Genomic DNA, 12,867 nt, shown 5'->3' with positions numbered 1-12,867 from the left:
ACTAACAGGAATCAGGTCGACCGTAGTTCATTGAAAAAGTCTAGAAAAGATTACAAGATAGCGCTATTCCTAAAGATGGGCATGTGGAGGATGACATTCTCGAGTAGCGAGATGATGTCCCTATCAGTCTGCTTGACTTGTTGCACGCTTTCTTTTCAAATGCCTTGGTGCCAGTTTCGATGAATCGCCCTTAAAAACAGTTGTCTTTGTGTTTGCAATATTACCGGTTGAAGGCTCTAGCTGTAGCTTTATCTTGTCACTTTCAATCATGCTTTGAATCTTAAATCTTAGTGCTGGACATTCTTCAATGTCATGTCCTTGAATGTTTGAGTGATAAGCACAACTCTTAGATAAATCAATGTTTGGCGGTGGATGCTTAGGTATAAATCCCTTCTTTGGTTGTAGAATACCCTTAGCACTCAACCTTTTAAATATATTTGCCAATGGTTCATTTAGAGTAGTGAAGCAAAACGATTTCCTCTTCATTTTATGTTGAGAGCTTGATTGTGCTTGGTGAACCTGTCGTTGGTAGCCTTGCTGGGAGTTTTGCTGACGAGGACATTGCATAGTGGCATAAGATTGAAAAATTTGGTGACTTTTATGGCATTGCGCTTGATGCATAATCGTGGAAGCAAATTGGTTTTGTTTCATTTCACTTTGCAGATTTCCTAGTATCTCCGCTTGGAAGGTTTGGTGAACGGCTTGTGTTGCTGAGCTATCTGTAATTCTCCCTTCTTGAATGGCATTTTCTAGTTCCCTACCAATCCTAATCAAAATCAGAGGAGTTGTGTGCACAAGCTCCGAGCAATTTATCATAATATAAGTCTTCCTGAATTTGGATGAAGGTTGAGATCAATTCCCTCTCGGATAATGGAGGATGTATTTTTGAAGCTTCTAACCTCCATCGTATGGCATATTCTTGGAAAGACTCATGTGGAATTTTCTTTATTCTAAGCAAATCGGCTATGTGCGGATCGACTCCATTGTTAAACTCGAATTGCTTTATAAATCCGCGGGCCATATCTTCCCACGTAAGCCATTTGCTAAAATCTTGTTTAGTGTACCAATAGAGTGCTGATCCTGATAAACTTTGAATGAACAATCTCATTCGTACTGCTTCAATATGTCCAATACCAATTAATCTACTGCAATAGTCCTTTAAATGAGCGACGGGATCTCCCTTCCCATTGAAAGTGTTAAACTTAGGTATTTTGTACCCTGACGGAAGCTCAACGTTTGGATGCACACATAAATCTTCATACTTCAAAATCTGGAAATTTCTCGAACATAACTCTTCATTAATGACTTTCCTCAAATCGTGGAGTTCTTTTCCCAAATCTTCATGGCAAAGCGACTTGATTTCCTTTCCAGGCCTCCTATATGGGGATATTGCCAGTTCATTTTTCTTACTTTTCTCGAATTGAGTGGTGGTTGTGGAAAATTGAGGATTAGGAATTATCACTACTTGATCGGGAGTGTAGGTTGAAGGCATTTGTGGAATGGTATAGGTAGGATCTAAGTGAGGCGAAATGGCTAAGGAAACGTTGCTGGAAGTTGAGGTTGTGTTAGGAAGAAGGCTTAAGGTATTTCCCAGATTGGCTACAATATTTTTTCGAACCACCTTTCCCTTGCTATCGTTTTGTTCTTGTACCAAACCCATACCGGTGTTGAATGATTCAAATCTTTTTGCCATTGTATCTCGTCCTTAATGCAGATTCGCAGCCAAAACAATGTTCAATGCCAGACAACCTTTTAAAGAGAAAAGTAAACTTCACAAACAAAATAAAATGTTAGTGCATGAAGTAAATGCCCAAAATAATATATATATATATATATATATATATATATATATATATATATATATATATATATATATATATATATATATATATATATATATATCCCATTTAAAGTTCGTGATCTAATTAAGCAGGCTCTAGATTAGAGATGACTTGAGTCATATAAAGGAAACGAAAGGACGAAAATGAATCACCAGCTATTTAGCTCTGACGGTTGCGAATGAATCGGAAGAAAAGAAAACTACATTGGAGTAGAACATGCCATTTGAAGAAAGGTTGACTTATATTGAACGCCAAAGCTCGGTTCTGAGTTAATTCTTACCAATTTCGGCATCCATTTTTTATTTTTTTATTTTAATTCCCTTTTTTTTTTTTTTTTTTTTTATAATTTGTCCCAGTTTCATGCTCCCTCGTTCGGGGAATATTAAAATTTGCAGTAAAGAAGACCGGGCCTTATATAGGCTGCCTACGTATCCTGTATCCGACAGGAAATCAGGTCAAACGTAGTTTGGGCGGTGTGTAAAAAGTTTTTTTTTTAATAATGCAAGAGATTAGCTTAAAGAAGATCACGATTGATCGGGCGCAAGGCAGTTGAATTTAATATACCCGAGAGTTACGAAGCACTGGCGGGTTGCAAAAATGTCAAGGACAGAAGACCTATGAGATTGTCTTTCGACTTGTATGCCAAAAATTGAAATTAATGGGCGCGCGAAGATAAATTTCAGCGACCTAGAATGACGTGATTGACGGAGCGAAGACTCCGCAGAAGCAAGGTACTTGAACAGTCATTCTTGAACAACTTGATGGCAAAAATCGAACAATCGAGAAGTGCCATTTGATAGATTGGACCAATAAATTTGGACATCTACCAATTTAAGAAATGATAAATGCTGAAAAATGATAGAATTTGAAAGTAAAAGTTCCATAACGTAAACCGAGTGCAAAATGGATTCTACGAGGCATAGAGCTAACGGGTCGAATGTTTCATCGTTTGAGACAGAAGATCGTACCCGTAAAAAAAAAAGCTCTAAAACTTGCGGTTTGATGGGGCAAATTGTTCGACACTAATAGATTTGAGTAACTAAGCAAATAACGATAAGAGAATGCCTATTAAAACAGAGTTGGAACTATAAGAGTTAACTTTAAGGATTTTTCAAGGCTAGTTTATCTATGCGAAAATTAGGAAATTTCCTCCGACGATTAGAAATTTGTCGGGAGCCATGCTAAGAATGCGAACGATCTTAAAGGTGTTCTAGAGTGGCTAAAGTGAGCTAACCGCGGAATAAATAGTTTTTTTGTTTTGTTTTGTTTTTTTGTTTTTGTTTTTTTTTTTTTTTTTGAGGCGAGGATGATGCAAAAATAATTAATGAACAATATGCAATTGTGCGGCAAAGCAAATATGAATTTTACTTTTCTTCTGAAACAAAAATGATGTTAGCAAATATCAAGTAATAACTTTTCACAAATAAATTCAAATAAAAGCCTTTTTAAATTTAAGTAATGAGCTTGGCATCAGGTGATAATCGCAAATAAATTCAAAAGCAAGCATATTGCAAATAAATTCAAGTAAATCATTTAGCAAGCAAGCACACAAAACAAGTATATAAAATAACATTCACGCGTGTTAATACGTAGGGGACCTCCTTATGCCCGAGGTAGGCCTAACGTGTATTTGAAAGATGAAGGTGTCATTATATGTCATCCCATTTGCTCTTTAATTAATTAAACGGGTCTATTCCCAAAATGAACTACATAAATATTTTTAAGCTTTATTACATGCCAAATAAGAAAAGAAAAATATTCCTAAAAATAAGCTAAGTTCAATTGCGTCCAAGCTTCTTTCAAAACTCGCGATCTTCATGGCTATCTGCATCACAAAAGGTTAGTCAAATCCCACCATCCTAAAGTTTAATTAATTAGAGCAATGGTCGATATTTGGCACAATCAACTTCAAATAATGCACACATAACATGATAAGCGTCGCTTGGGGTCATGAACCCACTTGGACATTTTGGTAACGTTTACTAATGGACTTAATACACCTTGGGTATTAAGCCTTCCTAGGTTCGTGCATGTTCTTAAGAGGGTTTTGGTTCAGCTCTATCTTAAGCTGACTAGGAGTTGGCTTCTTATGACACAAGGTTCCCGAGCGGACTACTCGAGTGAGAAGGCTACGCGGTCCCCGTTACTCGGGCACCCCGCGCATACGCCAACTCTTCTAAAATTTGGATTCTACGAAGAAAATTTGCGGGTGCGCAAAACACACCTCGCGTGTACGTGTGATAGTGTGAGTTTTCCAGAAGTGGAGGAAATATGAACGGAATGCCAATTTAAAGAAAGCGGTAACATTCTTACATAGAAAATTTACATAATAAAGCACTCACTTAAAAGCACATAAAAGAAACAAACACGGCAACAATAAAAGCAAACATAAAGAAAACAACCAAACATCCAACAAATTAATTATTAACCTAAATTTGTTATGGTTAGAACCTACAAGTCCCCAGCGGAGTCGCCAAGCTGTTATACCCCATTTTAACCGGGTTGAAGCGGAGTACAACATATTGGAGATTCCTAAATTGTTTTGTTTTAAGGAGTCGCCACCTAATTGATTTTACGGTGAATTAGGACACCTAATTATTAACTAAGGTAATGCTAATTAAACCTCCGTTAATAGTCTGCTTAACCAGTGTGATTCTAGGTAAGGGTTCTATATTATCCTAAAGGGAAGGGGTTAGGCATCCTTTAGAATCCGCTAACTTACGGTTATCCGACCAAACTTAGGTTAACTAATTAAAGTGGAAGATGCAAATATAGTGCTTAAACTTTAAGAAAAACGACTTGCAAATGCTGCTGGGGTTTTAAAAAGAAAATATACTAATACTTTGAAATAAGACTTATAAATGTTGTTAGGCTTTAAATGAAAATATAATAATGCTATTTAGAAAATATAATAATTTGCATAAGAGGGAATCTTAAAGGCCATTTAAAATAGAACTTATGAAAAGTTGATAAGGCTTTAAATAAAAATGCTATTTAGAATGAGATTTGTAGAAAATATAATAATTTGCATAAAAAAAACACTTCAAATGCCATTTAAAATAAATTTATGAAATAATGCTATTTAAAATAAGATTTGCATAAAACAATAAATAGAAGAAAACGCAAGTTTGTGCAATGTTTTAATAAATACTTGAAACAAACTAAACGATGAGGTACTAATTAACTTCGCATTTTCGAAAGTATAAACAAAATTATGTTTTATTAACTACATTCGGCTAAACTTATGCATAATTTAGATAACTTTAAAAAAACATGTTTATAAAATATTCTTTAATTCTTTTCCTTGAACTAACTACCCATTCCCAAACTAAACCTTCTAATTTATTAGGATTCATCTAAACTAGGAAAATGAAGCAAACAAAGAGTTAGTCGCATGATACAAATTAAATGCACAAAACGAAATACAAGAGTAGATATATTAAGGATGGCTGATCTGCTGCAGTTGGCTTTTTAGCCCAGTAACTTCTTTGCATTATTGTGGGTTGCTGCAGTAATATGGGCCTTAACCCATAATATTTTATATGCTTGCTGCGGACAGGGGAGGCTGGACACGGAGGAGATTTCGTTGGGCTTTATAGCCCAACACCAAATGGGGAAGAAGATGAATCCGGGGGACTCGTATGCGGTGGTCATGCATAAAACGAAAGGAAAAGGATTAGTATGTGACCAATGAATAATGTTAAACAGATGAGATATGAACTCAAAACAATTCAACGGATTACGTATATTCTAAGCATACATCATGTATACACGTTCATAGGGATGTATAGAAGGCTAATACTGAAAAGCTTTCGCCTTCATCTTCCCGATGCCGTACAAGTTCCAAAGATTTCTAGAACCTTAAGCATGGCTGGCTATCGGAGGAGGCTAAACCCATCCCTATGTTTGCCTTACCAAATGTATCATCTATTTCTTAATTACCGAATGCATCCATTATTTCTTAAAAATTCCAGCAATATCTCAAGTGAGGTACCTTCCTCTATTCTTTTGCAAAAGTAGCAGCTATTCTAAACTAGTAACTTAAGTGTAATATCAGTTTCTTTAGAAAAATAAGAAAAAAAAAAAAAACAGCTTAGTCACAAACATGCCAATCACAGACAACAACAAAATGCAGCAATTAATTAATCTAAGATGGATATTACAAATGCAGCAACAGTTTCAAAAGGGACAGTGGCAACTTTATCCAAATTGCAGTAGCTCGGGGCAACATAGCAACTGATAGCAGTGGTAAGTCTTGTTAAGTGTAATAGCCTTATTAAGTGTGAATATCTGTTGCTAGAAAAAAAAAACAGTGGCCAAGCGAAATGAGATTCCTTTGAAAGTTACTTAGTTTTAGGGCAGTTTTTGACAAAGAACAGGGTCAGCAAACACTCAAAACAGCATTGATGCACTAGACTTTAGTAGCTACCAAACCAGCACATGGAAGGAGTGCATCAATTCAACATAATTCTTAAAGAAAATATCAACTTGCCAAGATCGACCATACAGAACAAAGCATCAGGCTTAGAAGACTAAAGCAACAAGAGGGAAAACAGACTCTAAAAATATACATTCCAGGAGAACACTGGTCCAAACCGATGACACATTAGGATGCAAGATGGGCTAATTAGCATTTTCTAATTATCAAAACAACAGCCCAAATAATCTCGAAAGGTAATTCGATGGAATATGATAATATAGCAATTTTCAGGTTTAAACAAGTAGTACCTAGGGGTCTGCGCTCAACTGATCCATATAATGATCTTAAGTGATATTAATGAATGAAGACAGACTTATACATGACAGAGGATGATCATTTATTATTCTTTGAACTTCCTACATGACAGTTGATTTCTGAGGGAGAATTTCAACACAAGACATCAACAAAAAGCTGAGTTGTATCCTGGTTATAGATTTTGTGTCAAGTCAAGCCTTTCTAAATATCCTTTCTCCTTGTTGTTCGCAGTAGACGACAGGAAGTTTGATATGTAAATGAGAAGAAGACTTGCACACACTCAACACCTCACTCTATAGTACGATGAATTAAACTTGGGCATTCCATAAGGCTCACTCAAAACAGCCTTAGCATGAATTTTAATTTCAAACTAGTTATAACAAGATAATAATTTGAATCATTCTTAAGCAGAAAGGGATATTTAATCAGAGACATTATATGTTTACAAGCAGACCCAAGTTGAATTCAGACTCTTGTTAATCCTATTTAGACCTGCTACATCGTTTAAATCCTACTTTAGCATGCTGAAGACTACATGAACCAAAATGAACTCATACTAACATCGGAATCTATCAGAATCAGTTTATAGCCTAGCACAGAGATATTAATGATATCATTTAATATAGTTCATACTGACACGCAACCAAACTACTAAACTGGAAAATGGTAAAATAAAACAATGTCAAGCAAAAACCTAATTAAACTAAAGATTTAGTCCACTTATATTCCGAAACTAGCATAAACTCATAGTAGGCAGCAATAAGATCAGGAGAAGCCAAATGCTGAAATAAACGAGGGAACTACTGATCATAGATCAAACACAACTATAGGAGATATTCAAGCGATATAACAAAATAATATACAAAATCATATGGATAACAGGGTGTAAGACTAATATCACCCAGTTAAACTACACCCATACAAGCCAATCATTTATCTAACTAACACAGAATTGAGGGATCGTGCTAATCGCGCCTTCAACTTAAGCTAAACATATAATCATCATCTAAACACCAAACTACTTAATTTAGGGAAAGGAAATCACCTGCTTCGGATGCAGCGAAGTGAGGCGCGGGGTTTCCAATCTACGCTCGAATACTACCAAATCCGAGCTTGCGACGCTCGATGCAACAACAAAATAAACGAATACGAACTGGAACTAGTATTCTTGACCCAATATTGAAATAAGCTTACGAATGCTGAAGACAAACTGATTTTTTGAGGAATTCTAGGCGGCTTATGCTTTGTTTAGGAGGATTTTGCGGCTCGAAAAAACTTGATTCTTAGGGGATTTCATGAATCGAAAACCAAGCCCCCTCTTTTGAATCTCTCCCCTTTCTTTATAGTTGTTGAAGGAAGCGGGAGAGGGAAGAGCGTGGGGAACAGGAAGGTGTGGGGTGTCAGACGCGTGGGGGAGACACGGTGAAGTGGAGACAGAGGCGTGCGTGGGAGAGAGAAGAGGAGCGGGGAAGGAGAAGAGAGAAGGGAGCTGGAGGGGGCGGCGTGTTTTCTGAAAAAGATGAAGGGAACCCTAATGGGTTTCCTTTGTTAAATGAAGGGGCGGGTCGGATTAATGGACCGGGTATTGGGTTAAAAATAGTGGGCTGGGGAATTTAGAGTAGGGCTGATTAATTAGGAAATGGGCTGGGTTGGATGAGTTTTAAAATGTGGGCTGATTTTATGAATTGGTTTCAGCCCAAAGAGTTTTAGGATTTTAATTATGGACTGAATTAATACAGACTAAAATATAAAATATGTAATTATTAGTGCTCAAATAATAAAATTATATGACATTGTAATAGTCGTGCAAAAAATCATTTTGAAAACAAATAAACGCTATCATTTAATTGTGCGAAATAAATGCGATGCGCATGCATAAGGTGGTAAAAAATGCTGAAACGCAAATTATGATAATACTGGTAATAATAATGATAACAATAATAATAATAATAATAATAATAATAATAATAATAATAATGATAATAGTAATAATAATAATGGCAGTAGTGATGGTAGTAAAGATAATGACAGGATAATGAAATGTCGGTATTAATAAAAAAATGCAAATAATTATTTTTTAAAGTTGCCAAAATATTGGAAGCGAAAAATAGGTATTTCGGAGGATAGGTGGGACAAAATTGGGTGTCAACACCAAGCCCATATGGGAATTAAGTGAATGATTTAAAAGAAGACCAAGTCTTCACAAAATTCCATATAATTCCCTAGAAATTTCAAGAACACTTGAGAAAAGAAAAGAAGGAGAAAACTTCAAAGGCCATTTCGGCCAAGTGCAAAAATTAACAAGAAAATTGACAAAAATTCCTTCAAAAATCATTTTCTACCTAGTGGAGGGTCCTTAACAAAGTAGAGTTGTTATTGAAGCAAGAAAAACACAAATTCATAAGTTGGAAATTCAAGCAAGTTGGAGAATCAAAGAAGAAGGTAAGGTGAAACTCTTTTCTTATATGTTATGGATGTTTATGCATGTTGTAGTGTGCAAAAGTGAGTGAAATTCATGAATAGCAAGAATATAGTTGTGTGGCCGTGTATGTCTATGTGTGGGTGGAAATCATGTTTTAATTATTTTATCTAGTGGATAGTTGTGGTTGTAATGAATGCTACGTTAATAATGGAAGTTGGATGATTTTAGTGAAGTGTAGCCATGTGTGCATGATGTTGGCCGTGAGTTGTATATCACATGTATAGCCGTGTATATTTGGTGAATCATGAATGAATGGTGAGCAAGTTTTATTTAGTAGGTTGGTTGTTGTGTTGTGGATTTTATATTGCAAATAAAAGCCTAATGAGCTTAGTGAAGTATTAGTAGTTGGAGGCTTGTCTTGGAAGATTATGTAAATTGAATATTATGTTCTTACATGTATGGAAGATAATGATATTAGTATGGTGTTGTTGGAATATATATTATAAGGTTGTTATTGTTTTTATTGGAGTTGGGAGGTTTTGAAAGAAGTAGTAAATTGATTAAGTTGTTATAATGTATCTTGGATTGAATATGGAAATTGTTAGTATGGTTGTTGACATTATGTTGATAGTGTGGCCGGGTTGAATTCCCGGATTGTTATTGATTAAAAATTGGCTGAGTTGAATTTTGTGGATGGTGTATTTACAGGGGAAGTGCTGCCGAAATTTCGGTAGCCAAGTATTATCTTAAGATTCCAATTCCAAATGCTCTAATAAAAGTTTGGTAAATGTGACCAATTTGTAGATTTTGGCGGATTTGCAACTTGAATTCGGAATAGCATAAGGAGCGGAAAGAGGTATGTAAGGCTTCACCCTTCCTTCTATGGCATGTCTTAGACGTAATATGTTGCATATGAACCTCGGGGACAACTCTATTTTTCGGAATCCGCACCTAAAGTTTCCCCTTTTTCATTCAGTAGAATTGAATTAGAAAGTGTGCGAAATGTTGGAAAAACCTCCTAAACACCTGGAGCTTGCATAAACAGGACTCGACTACCTTAAAACCCTCACAAGTGCCGTCATGAAATGTAACGTACGTAAATTTGGTACGCCGCCTCATTTGACCCGAGGTGGGCCCATTGTTCCCGGATTTTCCTTACTGTTCCGTTTGACTTACTTTGAAGTTGAATCCAAAGGAAACCTTTGATCTTTATTCCGTTACCAAATGACAAGTACTATAACTATTCTAACGAGAATACTTCTATGACGATAATGATAACAATGATGTTAGAAAAGAGAATATGCCTATGATAAGTATGACAAAAATGATTCCATGACTAAGAGTCTTGAGCTAAGAATTCAATATGAGTATGAAAGTATCAAACTAGTTCCCGATCTTTAATTCTATTTCTTAGTTATGACACTATTTTCTAAAGATTCCAAAGCATATGAATTGACGTCTATGATACCCATGATCCTATTCTATGTTTCTCTTAACGCCATTCTACGTTGGTAGTCTCGCCTTAAAATACTCGTTCCTTCGAGGTGAAACAAAGCGACCACGGTTATTCCATAATGCAATCGGAGGTTACCGACCTTACGTCACTCCGATGGATACGTAACTTCCTTGGGTTTTCATGCATGTTGTATAGATGATGTATGTTTATAAGTATATGTATATGTATATGGGGAAGTACAGGAAAGGGAAGGCGCTATAGACGCACAGCCACCTGATCAGTTGGAGTATGATACATAATTTCGTCCCGGACGCGGGGTGTATGGTTAAATGGATCGGAGCCGACGCCTCGGCAATATGATATGTTTTATTTTATATATATATATATATATATATATATATATATATATATATATATATATATATATATATATATATGAAAGAAGATGTTTTCCAAGGAAGTAAGGTACTATATGTACACATGGAGCGGGCTGCACGTTCCGCAACAATATGTTATAGTATATACACATGTGGATCGGGCTGCACGTTCCGCAGCGCTAAGCATGCATGGTATCCGCCAAAGGGCACTTATATGTACAGGTTACTTTCTTGTCTCATTATATGTCCTATGATCCCATGGTATTGTTAATCGTACCTTATGTTTCTGTTTATATTATCTTCCATGCCTTACATACTCGGTACACTATTCGTACTGACGTCCCTTCTTGTGGACGCTGCGTTTCATGCCGCGCAGGTCAGCAGGTAGACGGACCTGATTCCTAGGAGTCCTATCAGCAGCAATTGGCAGCGCTCCAGTTGTCCTGGAGCCTCAGTTCCTTGGTACTATTTTTGTGTATATATTCGGGCACGGCAGTAGGCCCTTTCTATGTATATGTGTACTATGTTTAGAGGCTCGTAGACAGATGTGTACAGTTAGATGTTTTATACTTTTGATGGCCCTCGTCGCTGTATAATGTGCTAGCAAAGTTTATTAGTCCGTGTTTATAATTATGCTATTAATGTTAATGTTAAGCAACAAAAAAAAAATATGGTATAGTTCATACGGCCCACTCAGTAATAGAGGTAAAACGACAGGTAAGGGGTGCTCGGTACAAGTATCGGGTACTCGTCACGGCCCCTAGTTGGGTTGTGACAGGCTGCCACTGACTGGTGCCGGCAGTCGGCCACTGGTTGGTGCCGCGGCCACCGTTCTGGACACCCCCACTGCGGCCATTATTACGGTTTTGCCCATTGTTCTTTCCATTATTATTTTTCTTCTTGTTCTTGTTGTTATTATTCTTGCCATGATTGGAACTTGAAGAAAAATTATTCTGAGAGTTGGAGTTAACATGTTCCATGTTACCTGGTTGGGCACCGCCAGTAGAGGCAATAAAAGCAGCATTCCCGCCGGCTTCCTTGGAGAGACGGTTTTTGAGAGTACGTTCCGCCAATTTTATTCGGGATCGAACGCTTTCAAAAGGTGGTAATGGGTCTTGATTTTGGACAAAATCCGTCGTGCCAGAGTAGGCCTTTGGAAGACCACCAATGAGCCGCAAGACAAGGCGACTATTTGCCACTGGAGCATCCACATCAGCCAGCCTGTCCGCCAAGGTTTTCACGTGGTTGCAATACGCATCCGCACTTGAAAATTTTTCGAGAGAGACAGCAGCAAGTTCTTCCTCGAGATGGGTTGCCCTGGAACCCTTGTTGTCTTGAAAGATGGCCTCCAACCTCTGCCAGGCTTTCGCCGCGGTGTCATCCTTCACCAATATGGCTTGAAGTAATTCAGGAGAGATCGTACCATATATCCACTGTAAGACTGCCGCATCAAGACGATCATAGAGTTCAGGATCAGCTGCCCGTAAGGCATCAATTTTAGCCTTAGTCGTGGCCTCTTTAGGGGGGATAATGTGATGCATCAGGTTATGCACTCGGGCTTGCACCTTAAATAACGCCACCCATGAATGATATGGACCATTTTCAATGTCCAATGTGAAAGGAACGAGAGATTTGACATTGGTTATGGAGAGGGCGGAGTGAAACTTTGCTCCTGTGTCAGTTATGGTGGCTTTGAAGATGAAGGAAGGAAGAATAATTGAGGAAGAAGAGGAACGAAGGGGAGAGGGGAGGTGCGGCCGGCTAGGTTAGGGTGGCGGCTAGGTTAGGGTTTTGGGGAGAAGGAAAACCTAGTCTGATACCATGTAGGAAATCAATTCCTTGATTAAGTATGATGCTGTGTCATCAATATATACAAAAGACTTACCTTATTCTAGGAGATATTCTCGCTGGACATAATATTCTAGGAAATATTCTAGCTATACATAATAATGACTAATATTCTAGCTGTACATAATAATGACTAATTACAACGGTTATCAATGTTGTTGTTGCTAACTTATGAAGACAAGTTAACT

General features: G+C 37.1%; 2 protein-coding genes across 2 annotated transcripts; both read right to left on the bottom strand.

Moving 5' to 3' along the window:
• Positions 1-123: 123 nt before the first annotated feature.
• LOC132611578 (uncharacterized) lies at positions 124-1,693 on the bottom strand. The gene is made up of 2 exons (XM_060325992.1): positions 900-1,693; positions 124-766 (listed from the first exon to the last, which is right to left on the bottom strand). The coding sequence occupies exons 1-2, from the start codon at positions 1,691-1,693 to the stop codon at positions 124-126; spliced, it is 1,437 nt and encodes a 478-aa protein (XP_060181975.1).
• Positions 1,694-3,640: 1,947 nt separating this feature from the next.
• LOC132611577 (uncharacterized) lies at positions 3,641-12,372 on the bottom strand. The gene is made up of 2 exons (XM_060325991.1): positions 11,622-12,372; positions 3,641-3,666 (listed from the first exon to the last, which is right to left on the bottom strand). The coding sequence occupies exons 1-2, from the start codon at positions 12,370-12,372 to the stop codon at positions 3,641-3,643; spliced, it is 777 nt and encodes a 258-aa protein (XP_060181974.1).
• Positions 12,373-12,867: the final 495 nt, after the last annotated feature.

This window comes from Lycium barbarum, chromosome 9 (assembly GCF_019175385.1).
Source record: "Lycium barbarum isolate Lr01 chromosome 9, ASM1917538v2, whole genome shotgun sequence".
NCBI classification, from domain to species: Eukaryota; Viridiplantae; Streptophyta; class Magnoliopsida; order Solanales; family Solanaceae; genus Lycium; species Lycium barbarum.
This window is presented reverse-complemented; position numbering and strand designations above follow the sequence as displayed.

What these genes read in the sequence shown, in the direction of transcription:
- LOC132611578 (XM_060325992.1), bottom strand. Translation starts at nt 1,693, where the DNA reads ATGGCAAAAAGATTTGAATCATTCAACACCGGTATGGGTTTGGTACAA. An exon ending in GAATATGCCATACGATGGAG is followed by an intron (nt 767 to 899) that starts GTTAGAAGCTTC and finishes GATTTTGATTAG; the next exon opens with GATTGGTAGGGAACTAGAAA.
- LOC132611577 (XM_060325991.1), bottom strand. Translation starts at nt 12,372, where the DNA reads ATGCATCACATTATCCCCCCTAAAGAGGCCACGACTAAGGCTAAAATT. An exon ending in GTGGCCGACTGCCGGCACCA is followed by an intron (nt 3,667 to 11,621) that starts GTCAGTGGCAGC and finishes TTTGTGATGCAG; the next exon opens with ATAGCCATGAAGATCGCGAG.